Raw genomic sequence first — 22,795 nt, 5'->3', positions numbered from 1 at the left:
ATAAGAGCAGGAAAATCCCTCTGGAGGCTCTTGGGTTGTAAAATAAGTAAAAAGCAGAGTTCATACATGTTTCTGGATCCAGCATTCATTAGAAATGAGAAAAGCTCTTCAGGATGAATGGACATCTGCACATTTGTTGCTTGCCTAATCATAAAGTGGCATTCGATATAGGAATGGCTAATTCCCGCCTTTGAGCCCCACGGAAAAGAAAGACAAGGAGAAAACATGGCCCATTTGTGTTATGATGCAGTGGTTCTCAGCTGTATGTTCATCGATGTTATGGGGCAAGAAGTCCAATAATCTCTAACAGCTGGCTGTTTGGCTATTCTGGCTTGTTATGATAGATTTATAGCTTAAACCCACATGAAATTCAAGATTAGGAACTGCTTCTGTAATGCTCAGTTTCCCAGTGTTGGAAGAGGATGTAGACTAAGGGGATCTGGATGGAGGCAACAGCACCCATTGGTCATTGGCCTTGTTTCCACAGCATGCTTAATTGGGGTAAGAGGACAAGAGTAGTGTGGAACATGAAGAAGGGGTTCGCATTCCAAATCCAATTTGGCTCCAGTCAGTTGAGGATATAGATAGTCCTTGACTTATAACCATTTGCTTAGTAGCCATTCAAAGTTACAAAGGCACTGGGAAAAAAGTGACTTAGGACCCTATTTCACAACCCTTGCAGCATACCCAAGATCATGTGATCAGAATTCGGATGCTTGGCAATGGACTCATATTTATGACCGTTGCATTGTCCCGCGGTCAATGTGATCCCCTTTTGCGATCCTTCTGACAAGAAAAGTCAATGGGGAAGCCGGATTCATTTAACAGCCGTGTGACTAACTTAACAGTTGCAGTGATTCACTTAACAACTCACAAGAAAGGTCTAAAATGGGGCAAAGCTCACTTAACAACCATCTCACTTAGCCACATAAATTTTGGGCACAATGGTGGTAGTAAGTGGAGGACTACGCTGTATTTCTAAAAGTACCCTATTGACCTGTTTTCACAATGCTCATGTGAAAAAGCTGAAGAGAGCAGCTGAAAGAGCCAACCTGTAACAGAGTTGTCAAAGTGTAGAAGTACCGAATACGCTTGCTAAGTGCTGACAAACTGTGGAGGACTCGTATCAAACCTGCCTGGTTCCTGGTGAAGAGGCCAATGATGTTGTGATGCCTTGCCAGGTTTTCTGATGCAAAACTTTATGAGATATCTTTTGCCATTAATTCCAAAGATGTTTTTTTTTTTTTTTGGATCAGGCTAGTGTGAGTGCATGTTGCCTGAGCCAAAAGTTTGACTTGGGTTAGGAGTCTATTAGCTCAAGGGTAATCTGGGGAAAAGTCATGAAGAATAAATGAACCTTTGAGATATGGTTTTGATGGATTTTCATATAAACATTTACCATGTACATCAAGAGGGAAGCCTAAGTAGGTAAAAATTGGTAAAAATTACACACAAGTACCTAGTTTGATTCCACACCTGAAAGCCATTTTTAGAACCTGTCTGTGAACAAAGTTTCATTAAGGGTTGGAGGGGGGAATATGAGCGACATGGTGGCCTAGAGGTGGAGCTCTCACCCCACAATCAGGAAGCTGTGAGTTCGATCATAGCTGATGGCTGATATTTCTTTCTGGGTGCAAAGAGAAAATATCTGCTGTGAACTCTGTGTAGGCATCAGGAAGGGCACCCAGCCAGTAAATGTTCAGCATCATTCAGTTGCCCCGACTCTACCCCGACACAAGGGATTACAGGGTCAATAAAAGAAAATAGTGGTAGTGGGGAATATCTTATACCATATATGCACAACCAGTTTCTGAGAGGTTTTGCTTGTTTTTCCTTGATTAGGTAGCTCCACTGATTAAAGAGCGGATGATGAAGAAAGGTTCCATGATGGTGAGCTATCAGCCACTTGGCAAAAAGGTGAACTTTTTCCGCCAGGTGGTCACCAATCCAGCAGTCACCAGAGATGATCTGGATTTCTTCCTTGATGAAATTGGGAGGCTTGGCAGAGATCTGTAGATCGTGCATGCATGTTGTGCTTAACTGTACAATACAGATTGGAACAGTTATGTATGTGTTTCAAAAGCAGACACCACCTTACTTCCAATCATCATACACCACTGTTGAAATGGCTTGGAAGCTACACTTCTCCAACCATGCACAGGGACTCATGAGTAAGTGCCACTAGCACGCTGTCTTTGCTGCTACTAAACCATTTTACAAACATGTTGTGAAGATGTAAAGTACCTTCCCTCCCCTACCCTATTGTTATCTATTTCTGTAATTGTGGGTGCGTTCTAAAATTAAAGCAAACACAATGCTTTCATTTCTTCACTGCCTTCTGCAAAAAACAAGGAAAGCCTAAGACTATCAGATGTGGACTCCAAAATCCAACGTTACTAAGTAGCAGCAAATAACTACAGACTACTCAATCTGTTTGCCACACAGCTAGTAGCTTGAAATTTTGCAATTCACAATTGGTAGCATTTGGGAAATGGTAACTTCCTAGTGATTATTCATTGTGGCTTCACCTCTTGTCTGAATCAACTCAGTGCTTTCTCACGGGTATCTGGTATATATTTCAGTAGCCATTCTCATCTTGAAGAAGAGCAGCTGGAGAAAGAAAAATGACTGATGCTATTCTTAGCAGAGCAAGAATATATCAAATCCTGCTATGATTATGTGTTGTTGAGTCTTAGTGACCAGAGTTTCCATGGTGATCTTCTCCTAACCTGGTCTTTTAGATTTCTCAGTAGTACATCCCCCAATTTCTACTGTGCTGCTTCATTGTGGTCCAGGGGCTGTTCCTGGGAGGAACAAGTGAAGAATATTGGAAATGTATGCCAAGAGTATATACTCCCAGCAGGCTCAGGCTCGCCCAAGATGTGAAGGTCACCCAGCTGTCAAGCTAAAGCAAGCAGGCACCTATATTTGGCAGCCAGCAACAGTATAGGATTATGTTGGAGGCAGATGATCACTTAGTGACAATGGCAAAGGCATTAATTCAGATTCATACTGTACAGAAGGTAATGGTAAATCACTCCTGTATTTTTACAAAGAAAATGACACGGACAAGCCCTGCTTTAGAAAATAAAAATGGACAGTTCTACTTTTTTTCTTTTTGCAATCTAACTTCTACTTTTCAATTAAGATGTAATTAAAATTTAATCAACATTCTTCTCTCTCTGTCCCTCTCTTTCTCTCCCTTTTGGTAAGTGCTGACTCCTTAACAAGTCCCTGCAGTTTTGGGGCAAAATTTTTGGAAGTGACTTGTTCTTGCCTTCTTCCTAGGACTGAGAGGGACTGACTGGCTTAAGGACATGCATCTGGCTTTGTCCCTGATTAGAACTCACAGACTCCTGGGTTCTAGTTCTACTAGTTTTACCTACTAAAGTTATTTGTATTTTTAATGGAGGAAAAGATGAAAATAATGCAAAGCTAAGTGTTACAGAGGTTGGATTTATATGTGTGCATTTTACTTACCTTCCTATGTATTTAAATGTACTGCTTTTATAAAACTTCACCATTTTATACATGGCAGCATTAGAAACAGTAGAGTCTCTGCCTCCAAACAGCATTAAATCATTTCTATTTTTTTAAAATGTTATTTTGATTGAGATATTAAATGATCCTTTTTATTTTTAAAAAGTGTAAAAACAAACACAGGATAAACATGGATCTAGAATTTACAGAAACAAAGACAATAAACAGGAAAGAAACCCTACAGCCAATATAATGTATGCAATGAACCATTAAAGTAAATTTTAAAATAATGATCAACAAGGCATGAACATTTATTTAAACTACAATCTAAACTAAAAGTTTAAGCCTTAAACTGAAAGAACTAGTTTACTTTTGTCCATGTTTGTCACATGCGCTGCAGTGAGTACAGCTTGATTGATGGTATCTCTCTCTCTCACACACATAAAGCACTATGAAGCGGTATATGAGTGTTACTGCTATTATTTTTTCTCTCTCTTTCTCTCTCTCATCTATCGTTTTAAAAGGTTTTTTTTTTAATAGGAGATGATCCAAGTGAAGACATCAGAACAAGACAAGACTAGCACATGACACAGATGCAGTGGAAAAGACAGAGAATTAGATTTGCTTTGTCATTTTATATAAAGCAAATAAAACTTCAGCACAGAATGGAGAAAATAAAAAGGGAAAAAAAAATAAAGAGAAAAGAAAATTTGCAGGCTTGTTCATCAGAAAAAGAGCTACTGCGACAGTGATGGAACAAGGGAAAGGAAACTTGGGAAAGAAATTAAAAATTTGTCCAATATGAAAAGTATTACCAACAACCCTCATCCCAACCTACTGTTATTACTAGTACTTTGCAGCACTTCAGATCCAAAGCTAAGAATATGCTTTTAAGCAGGTGGGGTCCTGCATTGTGCACCTTTGTCATTTCCTTAAAGAAGGGCTATCTTTTTCTGGGCTCACACAGTAGCCATACAGTTAGAGGAAAATGTATACCTTAATTAAGAAGGCACCCACACTTGTTCTGAAGCACCTTGTTTCTCCTGACAGTATAAAAAATTCCCTACGACGGCATCCCATTGAATAGAAACATTGGTATTTAATGACAACATTAAATACTATAGGTGGTGAGACAGAAACTGAACGCTGGTGTAGCTCATCTTCTGCACAGTTGGATGGACTTCTTCCTGTTGTATTTTATTCTAAAAGAAAAGCATAGGCACTGGAGTCAAGTTCTACCCCTTCCTGGTTGAGAATGTTATACAGGTGGTGTGTTGTGGCCTTGTCCTTTTCACGCTTCCTCCAGTGCCACAGCATGGAGAAAATTTGCATGACAATGTTTTTCGAATGTTCTCCTTCAAATTGCTCCAGACGTGAAATTTCCATACCCAGGAACAAAATCCCAATCTCCTTCCAGTTCTTGCCCATTTTCTTAGCTAGTTTCATCAGCTGTTCTTGTGAAACCAGCTTGGGTGGTGCTGAAAAATGAGAGAAGAGGGGAAGAGAAAAATTATAGATGTAAAAGAGATGAGCTGACACCTCTTTTTTTTAATTATCTCTGATAATGTCATAGAGGTACTCCTCGCTTAACAACAATAATTAGGACCAGAATTTCTGTTGCTAAGCAAAGTGATTGCTTAGCAACAGAATCACATGTCTTCAGTGTTTAGCAATGGCAAGTAGCAAGTAGCCAGGCTACTTGCAACCTTCCCTCCTAGCTTCCCTGCTGACTTTGTTTATGGGAAGGCAGCAGGAAAGGTTAGAAATGCAAGCACATGATTGGGATACTGCAAGTTTGCCAAGAAGCAGTTGTTAACTACCGCTTGTTCAGCACCACTGAATGAGGGGTCATTAACTGAAGAATATCTGTTCTTGCCTAACATCTATTAAACAAATTAACACTACAAGTGTTACTACTGTTAACACCCAGGTCATCATGCAAGATTATATGATGGTAGTTAAGGTCATAAAAAGTGCTGGATTATAATCTACTTTTTATGTGATACATAGAATAAAGATAAAAAATAAGCCATCTGCTTGCTGTATTCCTAGGCAACTGAGCAGGGATTTTATTGTTAAATTATTTTAATTTGGGCATATCATTATACAGTATGTGGACTCGGGATATCTAGATACGCTCCCCACAACAAGCTTTATAAAAAAATTAAATTGTAAAAACCACAAGAGAGTCAGTTTGGCATAGCAGTTAAATGCATCATGGTAGAAATTGGGAGACTGAATTTTAGTCCTTAGACATGAAATCACCTACATGAACTTTCGATCACCCATTCTATCTCCGGCTTAGGAAGAAGAAAATGAAAATCACTTCCATAAATGTTGCCAAAAAACCTGTATGAATTTGTTCATGCCGTCATCATGAGTACCAATTTGAAGGCACAAACACATATACCACAAGCTATATAATGACTACGTGTTGATTACAGTCGTGAGCCTTGTATCTGTATACTACTAAACCTTTGTGTCTGTAACTTTTAATTAGATGAAACGGTGCACCATAGGGTAAAACCTTTTGAAACAAGGAACCACAAATGGGTTTCCTTACAGAATGCATCCAAAATCTAGGATCTATGACTCCTGTGGAACTGAAATCTGACAAAATTTATAGAACAATTTATAATAAAAATTATCGTAACATAATACAATGTCACAAAACATTTCCTGTGATCAGTTCGTGATCAAGGGCAAGAATAATAATAATAATAATAATAATAATAATAATAATAGTGTTCAAGTGGTGCTCCAATAGTGTTCAACTAGAGCACCACTTGAACACCATTGGCATTGACAAATTCACTATTCGTCAATTGCAAAAGGCGGCCTTACTAGGAACTGCTTCCATCCTGCGACGATATCTGTAATACCATCAAACATCCACATCTGCCTATCCCAGGTCCTGGGTAAGGACTCGATAGGTAGACAAAATGCCAAATCCAATCTGAACATCTGGCTGACTGTGCGATGATCAATAATAATAATAATAAAGTTGGAAGGGATCTTGGAGGTCATCTAGTCCAACCCCATGCTCAGGTAGGAAACCCTATACCATTTCAGACAAATGGCTGTCCAGTCTCTTCTTAAAAACTTCCAGTGTTGGAGCATTCACCACTTCTGGAGGCAGGTTGTTCCGCTGGTTAATTGTTCTAACTGTCAGGAAGTTTCTCCTTAGTTCTAGGTTGCTTCTCTCCTTGATTAGTTTTCATCCATTGCTTCTTGTCCTGCCTTCAGGTGCCTTGGAAAATAGCTTGATTCCCTCTTCTTTGTGGCAACCCCTGAGATATTGGAACACTGCTATCATGTCCCCCCTAGTCCTTCTCTTCATTAAATTAGACATACCCAATTCCAGCAGCCTTTCCTTATATGCTTTAGTCTCCAGTCCCCTAATCATCTTTATTGCTCTTCTCTGTACTCTTTCTAGAGTCTCAACTTCTTTTTTACATCATGGTGACCAAAAGTGGATGCAGTATTCCAAGTGTGGCCTTACCAAAGCATTGTAAAGTGGTATTAATACTTCACATGATCTTGATTCTATCCCTCTGTTAATGCAGCCCAGCACTGTGTTGGCCTTTTTGGCAGCTGCAGCACACTGCTGGCTCATATTTAAGTGATTGTCCACTAGGACTCCGAGGTCCCTCTCACAGTTACTACTGTTGAGCAAGGTACTTCCTATATAATACCTGTACGTTTGGTTTATCTTGCCTAGATGTAGAACCTTACTTTTTTCACACTGAATTTCATTTTGTTAGAGTCTGTTCACGTCTGTCCAGATCCTCCTGTATTCTAAGCCTGTCTTCTGGAGTGTTGGTTCTGCCAGCTTGGTGTCATCTGCAAATTTGATGAGTTCCCTATCTATCCCCTCGTCCAAATCGTTGATGAAGATGTTAAAGAGCACTGGGCCCAGAACAGAGCCCTGGGGCACCCCACTACACACTTCCCTCCATGTAGATGCGGTTCTATTGAGGACCACACACTGAGTACAGCTGGTCAGCCAGCTACGAATCCATCTGGTGGTGATGCTGTCTAATCCACATTTTTCTATCTTATCAAGTAGTAGGTTGTGATCTACTTTATCAAATGCCTTACTGAAGTCCAAGTAAATTATATCCACAGCATTCCTCTGGTCCGCTAATTTTGTCACTTGGTCAAAGAATGCGATAAGATTTGTCTGGCATGATCTGTTCTTGAGAAACCCATGTTGGCTTTTAGTAATGACTTTATTTGCCTATAGGTATTCGCTGATTTGTTGTTTGATTATCTTTCCCAAGTACTGAGGTCAGGCTGATAAGTCTGTAATTTCCTGGGTCCATTTTTCCCCCCTTTTTTTGAAGATGGGAACTACATCAGCTCTTTTCCAATCCTCCGGTAGTTCCCCAGTGCTCTAGGATCTTTGAAAAATATAGTTCAATGGTTCTGAGATCACGTCTGCCAGTTCCTTGAGAACCTTGGGGTGTAATCCATCTCGTTCTGGCGATTTGAACTTGTCTAGGCTGTACAGGTGCTCACTTATCGTTTTCTTGCCTATCTTAACTTGCGTTTCTATTCTGTTTTTTATGGCATTATTTTTGGTAGGTTGGTCTGTTTTTTCCCTTTGTGTAAAGACAGATGCAAAAAACAAGTTAAATAGTTCTGCTTTCTCCCTGTTGCTTGTCACCTTGCCACTTTCCCCCACTAATGGACCAATCATTTCCTTCACTTTTTTCTTGTTTTTTACATGTTGAAAGAAGCTTTTTTTTTGTTATTTTTGACTTTAGTTGCAAGCCATAGTTCATCTTGAGCCTTGGCTTTCCTCACTTCATCTTTGGAAACTCGGGCTATTTCCCAAGATTGGGGGGGGGGTGTCAGTTCAACTCTGAGATATAAATATTAACTTCTATGGGTATCCTGATCTATGTTAACATAGATTTACTCTTTCCATCCTTTTAGTATCCGCTTTATTATTAAAAAGTGTATCCTCTCTTTTTCTTCGCAATTCCTCCTCAGTTATAAATAGAAAGGACACTTAGCAGTAATAATCCCAGTCCCAGTGACTAGGTTTAAATGCAGGTCTTGCGACCAACAATATTCAAACTAATTTCCATACTTTTCCCACTCTCTTCTGTCTCCCCATTTCCATCCCCAGCTGTCTTCTGCATATGTCTCAATTGTTCTGGATTATTTTAAAGAACTCGAGAATATTTGAAAGCCTTTCCTTCCCTGCACTCATTGTAAAACGCAATGAGTCTCCAGATTGTGACAGAAGGGGCACTCAAAGTAAAGACAGTACAATGGATGACCAATATTCTTACATAAATAAATAAAAAAAAGGGCTGCAGCATGGAACTACATTTCTGTATTTGCAATTTGCTATATGGGCAATTGGGCAGAGGTGATTATTGCTACCGGTAAGTGCCCTGTTACCCTTAATAATCCTGCATAAAGTTGAGGACAGCAACTTTTGGTCTCTATTGAGCTCAGTGTGCGGCTGCTTGACAGCCTTTATGCTTACCCGCCACTGCCGCCGCCGCCGCCGCCGCTTCCCTTTCTTCTTCGGTCCTGTCACGCCGTGGACCCCTTCCTTTCGGTTCGCCCTGAAGTCGCAAGACGAGATCTTTCCTTGGAATTCTGTTTAATACGTCGACGAGGACATCTGAGATTCTTTCGGGGTAATATCGCAGGATCAGCTTCGCTAGATCCACCCGAGAATCAGTGTCCCTTTTCCCGCCCGGGATGGCGTCGGGCAATAAAAAAACAAACGTCTTGAGCTCCTCGTCTGACAGCTCCTCAAGGATTCCCAGCAATCTCTGTCTGCCGTCCATGACCACTTTTCAGTTCGTGGGGTTGATGGGGCGGGCTTAGCGAAGGGTCGGGTCGGGGAGCGGATCGAAACGCCACTGCCAGGCCTGATGTCCAGCGCGGCGGGAAAATGAGCCCGGGAGAACAAAGGGCGCGCGCGAGAAGATGGTTCCTTTCCCTTTCTCTTTCAGAACTTCCCCCCTCCCCCCGCCTGATCGAAAGAGATTCATGTTCGAGTGGTGAAACTAAAGAGTGGAAGAGGAGTCAAGATTTCCTGGATCTTTTAAAAAAAAAAAAACTCAACAAAAAAGCACTCAGGTGTAAACTTCCTCCCTCTGCCTCACTCACAATTAATAATCGGGTTCTACAGATGAACGCGCTAAATCTCAATACTGTATACAGTTGGTAGTGCGGGAACAGCACTCCCGCTCTGATACGTATTGGGGAAAAATAAAATCACCCGGATAGGTCTCTACTCCAGCTTACCTGGGCCTGGTTCCCTCCAAAAGGGCTGGCATTTCAAATGCCAATACTCTAATTCAGCGGTTTTTTAAAACTTTTTTCTCTGAGGACCCCTTTGTACTTTTAAAATTAAGAAAGATCCCCCAAAAAACTTTTGTTTATATGGGTTATATTTATTGATATTTACTAGATTAAAAAAAAATTAAACTGATGTGTTTGCTGCTGCTGCTTCTCACAATTGGGATTTTAATATTATTAAATAATAATAATTTTATAATAATAATTTTGATTTTGTGGATCCCTAAGAAACATTGCTCTAATTAGCATTGCAAGATGGCTAGAGATGCAGTAAGTATTTTGCCAACAGTGCCAAGGAAACCACATGGACACACAATCAGGATGTTTCCATTATGCTGGATGATGAACTTGCCAAGTTGCAAAATGCCTAGTGAACTGCTCTGGAAGATCAGAGAGTAAGTTGTGTACCTACAAATAGCTCTCCTGCTTAAGATAATGGCCCAAGAGAAGCTGAAAAGATGTCCAGCTGCTGAAGTGACCAGAAGCAAAAGGAAACTTCACTGCTGCAATGTTTTACATGCTAGCGCTGTATGATGTGACAGAACCATTGGAGACAGATGTCTATGGAGATTCTCAGACATCTAGGTCATAGTTATTATCCCAAAGGTGCTTTTTCAGGAGGCAACTAGACTTTCTTGTTTTTCTTTGAAGATGTTTTGCTTCTCACCCAAGAAGCTTCTTCAGCTCAAGAAGTATTTCTTCTTGGATGAGCTTCTTGGATGAGAAGCGAAATGTCTTCAAAGAAAAATAAAGTCCAGTTGCCTTGTGAAAAAGCACCTTTGGGACATCAGAGACAGATTTAATGCTATCAGAGCAGCATCTCAATACAGAACACTGACATTCTGGGAATCAGCAAACAGCAAGGGGCACATTTTCAGTTGTATGGTCATAACAAAAGTTTTTGATTTGAATTTTTACTATGAGCAAGGAAATGGTAGGAAAACTGGGATTTTCCAATTCATCAAAAGGGTATCAAAGTTGATGCTTAAGTACAGTCCCCCTTAAGTAATAAGATAGTAGTCTCAGTTAAGTCAAGCTGATCAAAATTACAGCAATTCAGGCCTATTCTCAAATCACAGATGAGAAGAAGTAGAAATAATTCTTTCCTCATGGACGCCATTCTAGGCTCTTGCCTCTGGAAAGGAAAATTAATTCTTCCAAGGCAATATATTTAATGCTTGTAATGTTTTCCATGTTGCTTTTAATGCTGTTTGTTATTTTTAAACATTATTCCTTGTTTAATTGCTTGCCACCCAGAGTCACCTATGAGTGATGAGCAGCCACATAAATTTATATGTATATAAAATTTATAATAATTTATTAATTATACTAAGGATGATAGTCTGCATAATGTTAATTAATTTATAACCTATTTTGGGGGAGTCTGTTTTCCTGGGACATCAATTCTTAATTATCACTTCCTTAAAGAAGTGACGGACAGTATAGCTGATTCTCTTTCTCTCGTTTTATAATAATCATTTGAGATGGGCTAGAAAGTGAATGAGATACCATTGTTTTAGATTTTCTGCTATTTTCTGCTTCATTGTTTTTTTAACATTGCCCTCTCAAAACTTGCACATACTTTTGTACCATTCTGGTTAAAATTGTTTCTGAGAAATATGAATATGTCTACAGTGTGGTTTGGTTTTACACAATTGTAGCCAGAATAATTTGTGAACTATAGTTTATGCCTTGGTGGATTTTTTTTCTTCCATTCAAATGTGTCCAATTCTTGGAAACTGCCTGGACAAGTCCCTTGGCAAGTTTTCTTGGCAAGGTTTTTCAGAAATGGTTCACCATTACATCCTTCCTAGGGCTGAGAGAGTGGCTGGTCACAGGTCATCCACGTGGCTTTGAGTCCAAGGCGGAACTAGAATTCATGGTCTCCCAGTATCCAGTCTGATGAGTTAACGACTACTATAAATTGGCTCTGAGTCGATTGTATAAATACTGTCAATTCCATTTGATTCATTAAGGCGAGCTTAATAATAATAATAATATTAAAAAAAAGTCTGGATAGTGGATGTGGCAGTGCCTGGAGACAGCAGAATAGACGAGAAAGAACTGGAGAAGATAACAAAATACAAAAACCTACAAATAGAAATAGAAAGACTGTGGCAAAAGCAAGCAAGGGTAGTACCAATAGTAATAGGCTCCTTGGGTGCAATCCCAAAACAACTGGAGCACCACTTGAACACCATTGGCATTGACAAATTCGCTATTCGTCAATTGCAAAAGGCAGCCTTACTAGGAACTGCTTCCATCCTGCGACGATATCTGTAATATCATCAAACATCCACATCTGCCTATCCCAGGTCCTGGGTAAGGACTCGATAGGTAGACAAAATGCCAAATCCAGTCTGAACATCTGGCTGACTGTGCAATGATCCACAATAATAATAATAATAAAGTTGGAAGTGACCTTGGAGGTCATCTAGTCCAACCTCCTGCTCAGGCAGGAAACCCTATACCATTTCAGACAAATGGCTGTCCAGTCTCTTCTTAAAAACTTCCAGTGTTGGAGCATTCACGGCTTCTGGAGGCAGGTTGTTCCACTGGTTAATTGTTCTAACTGTCAGGAAGTTTCTCCTTAGTTCTAGGTTGCTTCTCTCCTTGGTTAGTTTAAGCCAAAACTGATTTAATATAATTTGCGAATCAGGCAGCAGAGTAACAGAAAATTAGAGAGATCTGATAACACTAACATAGAAGAGTATCTGTTTTAAAAATTTACACAAGTGGCATTATGAATGTCAACACACTTTTATTCAAAGTGCCTGCCCTTTCCTCCAATATTAAAAACATAACTGTAGAAACAGCTATACAAACCTTGTGCTAACAATAAGAATGTTCTCTTGATTGCCTATTTAGCATCATTTTGAATAAAATCCATATGACTTAATGCTGTGCACACATCCAAATACTCTGCAGACAATGCTTCAGCCTCTGCAGTGAAACAAAATATGTCACTTTCTTGTTACATTGAGAGAAACAATTAAAGCACCATCAGGATTGTGATCAAAGGTTTTTTAAAAAAAATATTGTACTGTATTTCTCCTTGGATGAGAAACATGGCATGGTTACGAGACAAGGGTGTCCACTATCTCCATTATTATTTATCTTTACTTTGGAAGTACTAAATAGAAGGATAAGACAGGACACAGAAATTAAAGGATTGGAATAAAAAATGAAACATATAAGTTACAAGCATTTGCTGATGATTTAGTGTTTATCTTGGAAGAACCTTTAGAGATGATTCCTAAACTATGGGGAAAGATAGAAGAATATGGAGAAATGGCAGGACTAAAAATAAGTAAAGAAAAAACAAAGTAATAGTAAAGAACCACACAGATAAACAAAAAAGGCAAATACTAGGGAAAACAGAGGTACAAATAGTGAAAAAAGTTCAATATTTAGGTATTCATCTTTCAGCTAAGTGTTCGTCAATAAAAGAAGACAATTATACAAAATTATTGAAGCAAATAAAGCTAGACTTGGAAAGATGGAATAATCTGCAGCTGTCAATATTAGGAAGAATTGCTACAGTAAAAATGAATGTGTTGCCAAAAGTTTTATTTCTATTTCAAACGATTCTGATAAAACTTGAGAGAAAATTCTTTCAAGATTTAAATTCATTGGTTTTGAACTTTATTTGGCAGGGGAAAAAAGTTAGAATTAAGATGAAAACATTACAAGATGCTAAGGAAAATGGAGGTTTTGGGTTGCCGGAATGGACGTTGTATTACCAAGCATCTGCGTTAAATGGGTGAAAGAGTGGATAACACTTAGAAATAAAAGTTTATTGTATTTAGAGGGACATGATTTACAACTGGGGTGGCATGCTTTCTTATGGTACAGGAAAAACAGAGTCCATAAGTACTTTCAAAATCATTTTATAAGAAATGCCTTGCCAACAGTATGGGAAAAAATTAAAGCTAAAATATATTTAAAAATTCCAGGGTGGTTATCAATGATGGAGGCATTTATACATCCGAACTTGGTAGACTTTGAAAAAATATGGACATATAAAGATTTTCTAGATATTGATGGGAAATTAAAATCTAAACAAGAATTGGAAAATCAGGGAATTAACTTGTCCTGATGGGCACATTTACAGATACAAAGTAGATATGAAAAAGATGTAAAAATGTATGGATTTTACAAGGATCAAACTGTGTTTGATAAGATTTTGTTAACCTCAGATGAGAAATTAATCAAGAAAATGTATAACTTTTTGTTAATTTTGGATATGGAAAGTAAACAAGTGAAAGAAACAATGACAAGATGGGCAAAAATTTTGGGCTATGATATAGAATTAGAAAAATGGCAAATGTGATGGGAGAGAAACTATAAATTAACAATGTCAACTTCATACAAAGAAAATCTGTATAAAATGTTTTATAGATGGCACCTACCACCAGCAAGATTAGCAAAAATGTTTAAAAATATGTCAGATAGATGTTGGAAATGTAAACATAACATAGACACCCTATTATCACATTTGGTGGACATGTGGTAAGGCAAAGGCCTATTGGAGAAAGATACATATGTGGGTAGAAAACATATTGGGTGAACAAGTGGATTTTAAACCTGAACTTTTTTTACTAGGTATTATGCCTGAAAAGACTAATAAGCAGAAATTATATTTAATCTTACACATTACTACAGCAGCAAGAATAATTTTTGCACAATACTGGAAGAATGAAGGACTGCCATCAGAGGAAGAAGTAATCAGGAAAATATTGGAATGTGCAGAGATGGACAGATTAACTATGAGGTTGAAAGATAAAGAAGATACAGACTACTATCAAATTTAGAATTTATTTTATTTTTGGCTAGAGGAAAGAATGAAGGATTAAGAATTGAACATGTATTAGCATAGCAAACTCCAGACAACTTGTTGATTGAAAAAATTAACATATGGTGATGAAAAAAAACACCAATAAAATCTTTATATATACAAAAAAGGGAAATATGGCAGGGTGAACAGGTGGCTTTACCCTTGTCTCATACTGCAGTCTATTCTCTTGTGGTTTGGAGATCCCTTTTCTCCAAATATAGTTTCAAAAATCATTCACACAATACAGTAGACATTGAATGGATATTGCTGGTGGTATGTCAGGCTCCTTTCATTCACTGCTAGAAATAAAATGTTGAATGAAAGTATAATGGTAGGAAATACAAGCAGTACCTCTGGTATTGTTGCACTTTAAGTACCCATCATTCCTCATCAATGGACCTAATGGGAGCTGTACTTCACCAGTATCTGGAAAGCTGCCTATTGATTTAAAAGCAACAGAGTTTGGATTGAAGCTAGGAGGTGGGATAACCTATATTTCATGGTGGAGCTCTTGTGTTTTCTTTTAAATAGGTTAAGAAAGAGAGATTGCTTTGCAAGTCTTGGAGGCAATCAAAGATTGTCATTTACAAATTTTCCTTAGCCCTTTTCCCATGGAACTTGAACATCAAGAAGGCCCATGGACTTGACACAGCTTGGATCTTTATAGATATTTTGTTAAATGCTACATTTCTTTGTCTCCATTAGGTGAGAGCCTTTGAACCTGCAAACCAAATTTTAGCACCCTCAGGTGAGGAATTGCCAAATACAGCTTTTCATGGAGGGAGTGGAAGAGACGCCTGATGTGCTGAGAGTCCTCTTGCCAAAGCAGCAGAGTAATGTGTTATCTTTGTCAGAAGTCATTTCTAAAGCAAAGTAGGATAGGGTAGGCTGGAAATAGCTGCTTATTGGTGGCAAGACCAGGAACGTGGAGTCACTAGCCGCCAGAAGGTCTTCTGAAAAAAGAAAATGATGATTATGTCAAAAGAAAGACAATAGGCGGAAGAGAAAGAACTGCCATAAGACAAAATAATACAAGAATTCCTGCTAATCACATGCTTAGATCTGGGTCAACAAGATCAACTATATATACATATATTCCAACACAATCAGGAGCCCATTAGCACAATACTCCCAAAGTCTCAGCAATGTTGAAGGTAGCACTGGAGAGATTTGAATTGCAGGCCTAGCCTCTCCCAGGATGCAGGATCTGGTTCTGGCAGTTTCGCTTCTCAGGCCCTTCAGCTCCTGGAAGCAAATCAACGTAGCCCGTACTTGGAGGATGTTACTTATCAAAGGATCTTAGATCTAGAATAGTGGTGGCGAACCTATGGCACGGGTGCCAGAGGTGGCACTCAGAGCCCTCTCTGTGGGCACGCGCACCATCGCCCCAGTCCTAGGCCTTCAGCTGGGTTTTATAAAACCTTTTCGCTTTAGGCCTCCGCCGCCGTGTGCAAAAAAACCCAAAAACAGTCAATTTCAACCTCGTGTGAAAAAAAAAGCTTGCAAAGTTGGAATTGATTGATTTAACTTTTTAGTCCCACCCAGTCTGCCATTACCACCGCAGCTGTGCCCACTCAATGGGCCACATCCACCCAACTGGCCACACCCAGCCAATGGGCCACGACAATGCCTAAGTAGCTTTTAGGTTGCAGTTTGGGCACTCGGTCTCTAAAAGGTTCGCCATCACTGACCTAGAATTTTCAATACTGCATATTGGAGAGCACCTTTTGCAGCTACTGTTATGAGGAGAAGAAAGAAAGGTTTGCTTTGACTCCCTACAGGTGAGCATCTCTGACTAGGCTGTAGAACAGAATCTTGCATTAAAACCTTATGGAACCTGGGATCTCCAGAATGTGCTGGATTCCCAATCCGAGCCAGCATACATGGTTGGCAACAGATTGGGCATATCTGCTGCTCTCAATGGACCTTTGGCTTGGTCTTTTTTCCTGTTCAGGGCTCCATAGAATGAAAAGGAATGAATGAAAATAAAACAATGAAGACCTTTGCAGCATTCATGTATCAATAACAGTCAGGTGCTTTTTTTTTCACATACTGAAATGCCCCCTAAGTGCAACCAATGTGAAATATTATTTGTTCTTTATTTTTATTGATTGGAGTATTTTAATGTTTTGAAGCCAAAAGGTGATTCAGGCATAATCTTAATAAAGTAATATTAAGTAATAATCAAACAATCCTTAATTAAATGGTTCCAGCCAAATTACAGATATTTTTCCCCCTGCTTTATCACTCTCTTTATATCTGAAAACAACAAAAATTGAAACCATTGTGCTCTCATTTTTAATAACATCTATTGTAGTTTTCAAATACATGCAAATAAGTATTCTGAGCCCTTGTTTTTCCCAATAGTGATGAGATAGAATTTTTAAACTTAAGAGCCAGTTTGAGGTAGTGGTTCAGGTACTGGCCTAGAAATCAGGAGACAGTTAATTCTAGGCTTCCCTTAGGGATGAAAGTAAGCTGAGTGACTTGGGTCTAGTCAGCCCAGCCCACCTCACAGGTTTGTTGTTGGGAAAATAGGAAGCGGGAACATTAGATATATATAGTGCCTTGAGCTGACCAGAAATAAAAGCAGGATAAAAATCAAATACATATTTATTTACGAGCTAGCATAGATACAGGTGAATAATGCTAGGAATATATAACATTGGAAAAGAAGGAAGGAAAGAGAAGAGAAGGAGGATCAGCAGCAAAGTGGGTGGAGTCAATTATACCGGCTATGACTGCCTGTTGGGAGACTTAAAAGAACAGGTAGGTGTTGTGTCCTGAGCATGCAAATGCAGGCTCAGGATGTTGCAATGGTCCCGGGCTTGCAAATGCTGCCCGGGACCAGACTGAGTGGTGCCGGCTTGCACGCATGTGCAAGGCACGAAAAAGTGCCAGACGATGTTGCCATTATGTCTGGGGATCTGGGCATATAAAAGGAGACCTGCGTGCCTTTGCTCGTTGTTGGAGTTTTGACTGAAAGCACAATAAAGGGTTGTTATACAACAATGTGTCCTCTTCCTTCGCCTTCGCTTCAAGGACTTAACACTGGCGACGAGGGTGGGATCCTTCACAAGAAAAATAGAAGAAAGCTATAAGACTCACCCAAAAGAAGTCCTGAAAGGGGAAAAACAGCGTTAAAATCAGCATCCATCCTGCCAGTACAGTGTCGCTGGAGGGTGAGTTTGGCTGAAAGACTCTTTCCCTGAAGAAGTGAGTGATGAAGCACAAGCTACAATGGCGAAGATTGACCGCTTGTCAGAGTTTGACGTCGCACACCCGGAAAGATGGGACTCATACGTTGTGAGGGTGAAGAACTATTTCAGAGTCAACCAAATTCGTGAAGATGGGCTGAAGGCTGCCACATTGTTGTGTGTATGCAGACAAGAGACTTTTGAGATCGCTGAAAATCTAGTGGCTCCTGCTTCTCTGGAAGGTGTAACGTACACGGATTTAATGAAGCTTCTAAAGGAGCATTTCCAGCCCAAGTTGTCCGTCATTGCATGGAGGCAGATGTTTGAACAAAGGGATCAGAAGGCAGGAGAATCTGCTAAAGACTTTATTGTGGTGTTGAGACAAGCAGCCAGACCGTGTGAGTTTAAAGACTTAGAAGATAGGCTGCGCGACCGTTTTGTATGCAGGTTAAGGAATAGAGACTTACAGCAAAAGATCTTCACTAAGGAAGATGTCTCTTTCCAAGATGCTCTGCGAGAGGTTACAGCAGAGGAAGCAACAGGAGGGGCAGTCAAGAACATGTGGTTCAACAGAAGCTCTCCGGAGACCGTTGCCATCCACCAGGAGAACGTGTGAGAAGAGTTGGAAGAAGTTCCTGAAGATGAGGTGGACAAGCTTTACCAGGCAGCTGGAAGGAGACAGAAGGAACACACAGAAAAGGCTTCAATGGTCCTTCAATGGTTCGGGTATGGAGGACGCCACAAGCGAGCTGACTGCCGGTTCCGTTCCGCCATTTGCAGGGCATGCGGTAGGCAAGGCCACATCGCATCCGTCTGTTTGGGTCATCAGAAGGTACAACCTAGAGAAGAATTGCATCTGAAAGGTACCAGGGTCCCCAGCCAAAATAGGGTGGGTTTCTTCGCAACACGCAGAAGTGTTCTCAGGACAGGCACACATAAACCCCTAAAGAAGAAACTGTCCCTTAAAGTAAGGTTGCAGGGGTCCCTTTATCCATGGAATTGGACACTGGGTCGCTCTTTCCATAATTTCCCTCAACACATTCAGGAAGATTTGTAGCAGCAGTGGCCTTCGAGTTAAACTCAGGCCATCCAACGTGATACTCACGGACTTTCAGAATTCTAAGGTGTGTGTTAAGGGGGAGGCCACCCTTAAGGTACAGTACAAGGATTTTGAGGGTCCCTTAGATGTGTTGGTTGTTGGGAGTGAACGCACGAGTCTCATTGGACTCGATTGGTTTGAGGCTCTGGGAATCCAGGTCATCGGGCTGCACCATTTGCAAACGTTAAGTCTTGCAGAAGTCTGCAAGGAATTTGCAGATGTGTTTAGTTCTGAGCTTGGAATCTATAAGGGGCCTCCAGTTTCATTACGATTAGATCCTTCCATAACACCCATTAGGGTCAAGCCTAGGAGGGTATCTTTTGCCCTCAAAGGCAAGATTGATGCTGAACTGGACAAATTGCTCCAGCAGGGCATCTTGGAACCTTGGGAAACTCCCATAGTAATGCCTCTTAAGGCTAATGGGGACATACGTATTTGTGCAGATTACAAGTGCACACTAAACAAGGCACTATAGCAACATGCTTATCCAATACCTGTAGAAGTCACATTCTGGCTTCCCTAAAAGGGGGGTGCATTTTTGTGAAACTTGACCTGGCACAGGCCTATCAACAGTTGCCTGTTGATGAGGCAGCTGCTGAAGCTCAAACAATTGTGACCCATAGAGGGGCTTTTAAGGTAAAGAGATTGCAATTTGGGGTGAATGTAGCCCCTGGCATTTTCCAAAGTGTCATGGAAAACACATTGAGGGGTATTTCTGGAGTCTGCCCATATTTTGATGATGTCCTCATTGCAGGGGAATCATCTCAAAACTTGGCAGAGAGATTAAGGGCTGTCTTACTTCGTTTTAGAAGAGCAGGCCTTAAGTTAAAAAAAGACAAGTGTAAGATAGGAGTCAATTCTACTGACTTTTTGGGATTCAGGATAGATGCTCAAGGCATTCACCCTTCTGAAGCTAAATTAAAGGCCATTCAGCAGGCCCCAAGCCCTAAGTCTAAGGGTGAACTACAAGCCTTTTGGGGCCTTTTGAACTTCTACCATGCATTTCTGCCACATAAAGCTGCTATAGCTGAGCCTTTGCATAGGCTCTTAGACAAACAAGCCTGTTGGCAGTGGACTAAGGTCCATGAAAAAAATTTCAATGAGGTTAAAGCCTTGCTGACTTCTAATGCTGTACTAGCTCACTTCAATGAGCAACTACCTGTTTGCATTGCCTGCGATGCTTCTCCTTATGAAGTAGGGGCAATTTTTAGCCATCTGATGGCTGATGGGACACAGGTCCCTGTGGCTTATTATTCTAGGAAACTGTCTTCTGCTGAGTGTAATTACGCTCAGATTGACAGAGAAGTGCTGGCCATTGTGGCTGGCATTAGGAAATTTCATGATTTCATATACGGCTGCCACTTCACGGTCTATATGGACCATAAGCCACTGCTGGGGTTGTTTACCATGACCAAACAGCATATCCTTTCTCCCCGTATGCTGAGATGGTTCATTTTCTTGTAAGCATATGACTACACGCTGATTCACAAACCTGGAAAGGAAATGGATCGTGCTGATGGCCTGAGTAGATTACCCCTGCCAGTCTTGGAGCCTGACCCTGCTCCAGCTGTTAATATTCTGTCCATTCAAGAATTGCCTGAGTCTCCCCTCAATGTTAGGGATGTGGCTGCAGAAACTGCCACTGATCACACACTTACATGTGTATTGTCATGGTTGTTGTCAGGTTGGCCTGAAAAGTGCCCTGATACTGAGTTCCAAAGTTTCTGGCATAAGAGGCATGAGTTTTCCACTTTCAAGGGTTGCCTGTTATGGAGAAGTAGGGTAGTAATCCCTACCTCATTGAGATCTAGAATTTTAATCTCTCTACATGAGGGACACCCTGGGATAGTCAGGATGAAAGCGCTTGCACGCAGCCATTGGTGGTGGCCTGGCCTTGATAAAGCCATCGAGGCCCAGGTACATGGGTGCCACGTGTGCCAACAGTCCCGGCCTGAAATATCTCAAGCCCCAGTTCATAGGTGGGAGGAAACCCTAACATCATGGTCTAGGGTACATATTGATTATGCTGGGCCCTTTCAGGGGCAATTCTTCCTAGTTGTTGTTGATAGCCATTCCAAGTGGCTAGAGGTTGTTCCTGTGACCTCCACTACTACTGCCAAGACTATCCAAGTACTAAGAGGTATTTTTGCAGCTCATGGCCTTCCAGATGTCCTGGTTTCAGATAACGGTCCTCAATTCACTTCTTCTGAGTTCCAGACTTTTCTTCAGGCTAACCTGATCCACCATGCAACTTCGGCTCCTTTCCACCCATCCACCAAGGATGCACTCAAGAGACTGACTTACGGTGACTGGCATCACAGGTTAGCAGACTTTCTTCTTGCACATCGCATCACACCTTGCACATCCACCGGAAAGAGTCCTGCTGAACTCCGCTGGGGTTGTCGGCTCATTACTAAGCTGGACAGACTGCATCCTGACCGGGTGATGTCTCAGGTGCCACATCCACGAACACAAAGGTGCCTTCATGTGGGTGATGCAGTCTGGACTCGGAACTACGGGCCTGGATACCAGCTGTGGTCTGCAAGGTCTCGGGACCTTTGTCCTATGAAGTGTCCTTGGCTGACGGCCGCATTATTCGGCGGCACATAGATCAGCTGCGTGCGAGGCTGGATCTACACCCTTCCGCTCCTGGCTCTGCACTGGGGGGGGGGAAGGCTATAGAGTGCATTCTGAGGAGGTCATTGATCCCCCATCTCGGGGTTCTGCAAGTGCTGCAAACAGGAAGTCATGGAGCAGGGGGCCACCTCATACACCCATATGTACTCCAGCCAGGGAGTCACACCGGAGGTATCCACATTATTCACCCATAGATAGCAATACTCCAGACAGGGAGACTGACCGGGGGGTATCCAAATAACTCACATTCTGCAAGAGAACTGGCAACACAGCAGGGGAGCAGGCCAAATTCTGCAATTGCTCCCAGAAGAAAGTCTTCTGTAAGGGGGCAAACAGAGAAGCTACTCCTGACTCTGGCACTTCAGGCCTGACCTTGGGGTCCACTGAATACTGGGGCCCTGTAGCCACCCCTGACTATCCATCTGCTGACCTTGGGTTCAAGGGACAGTGCTCCTAAGAAGGGTCCATTGTGGATCCGGGGACTACCACCCCTCCAAGGGATGTTGGATTGAGTGCAGAGGGCACAGCCAACCAGCAGATGGGCAGATCAACCAGGTACTCGGGGCAGCAAAGCCCTGACCTACTGAGCTGGGCAGGCGAGCAGGTAGGTCAGGCAACAATACCAGGGTCTCCTGAGGCAAGCGGGCAGCAATGTCCAGGCTTGCCTAGCATAGGGGGCAAAGGAAAAGAACCAGAAAACTCTCCCAGTCCGAGGAGGTCGCAAAGGGCCAAGTACCCTCCCAAATATCTTTCAGACTTTGTGAAGTTGCTGACTAGCTACCAGGGCTAATACCCTTAAGGTTATTAGCTAATAATGTATTTTGTTTTACTTATGATTTTAAGTGTCTTAGTTGACATAACAAGGATTGGAATTGTGGGTGGAGGCAATCTCAGGCACTCTCTTCCCTGTTTGACTGTCAGGATTGTTCCAAGATAGGGGGGAGGGGTGTTGTGTCCTGAGCATGCAAATGCAGGCTCGGGACTTTGCAATGGTCCCGGGCTTGCAGAAGCTACCAGGGACCAGACTGAGTGGCGCCGGCTTGCGTGCATGCGCAAGGCGCGAAAAAGTGCCTGATGATGTTGCTATTATGTCCGGGGATCTGGGCCTATAAAAGGAGGCCTGCGTGCCTTTGCTCATTGTTGGAGTTTTGACTGAAAGCACAATAAAGGGTTGTTATACAGCAATGTGTCCTCTTCCTTCGCCTTTGCTTCAAG

General features: G+C 41.3%; 2 protein-coding genes across 6 annotated transcripts in view; one reads left to right on the top strand and one right to left on the bottom strand.

Annotated features, from left to right (window-relative positions):
- The window catches only part of LOC120302351 (cysteine sulfinic acid decarboxylase-like), a 34,668-nt gene extending 30,898 nt beyond the window's left edge, over nt 1–3,770 (top strand). For 4 of the 5 annotated variants that reach the window (XM_039330576.1, XM_039330577.1, XM_039330575.1 and 1 more), the window contains exon 16: nt 1,843–3,770. In XM_039330576.1, coding sequence (XP_039186510.1) covers nt 1,843–2,016 — 174 coding nt within the window. In that variant the 3' untranslated portion in view covers nt 2,017–3,770. The remainder of the gene's footprint in view (nt 1–1,842) is intronic. The other variant, XM_039330580.1, reaches the window with a different exon arrangement.
- Nucleotides 3,771–15,285: 11,515 nt separating this feature from the next.
- LOC120302357 (sterol O-acyltransferase 2-like) overlaps nt 15,286–22,795 on the bottom strand; it is a 33,217-nt gene continuing 25,707 nt past the window's right edge. Inside the window, exon 15 of the mRNA XM_039330594.1 lies at nt 15,286–15,600. Coding sequence (XP_039186528.1) covers nt 15,550–15,600 — 51 coding nt within the window. The 3' untranslated portion in view covers nt 15,286–15,549. The remainder of the gene's footprint in view (nt 15,601–22,795) is intronic.

This window comes from Crotalus tigris, unplaced genomic scaffold (assembly GCF_016545835.1).
Source record: "Crotalus tigris isolate CLP2741 ecotype Arizona unplaced genomic scaffold, ASM1654583v1 scf7180000024429.2167931701:2281839, whole genome shotgun sequence".
Classification (NCBI taxonomy): Eukaryota; Metazoa; Chordata; class Lepidosauria; order Squamata; family Viperidae; genus Crotalus; species Crotalus tigris.
The sequence above is the reverse complement of the archived record's forward strand: the minus strand, read 5'-3'. Positions and strand labels throughout refer to the sequence as shown.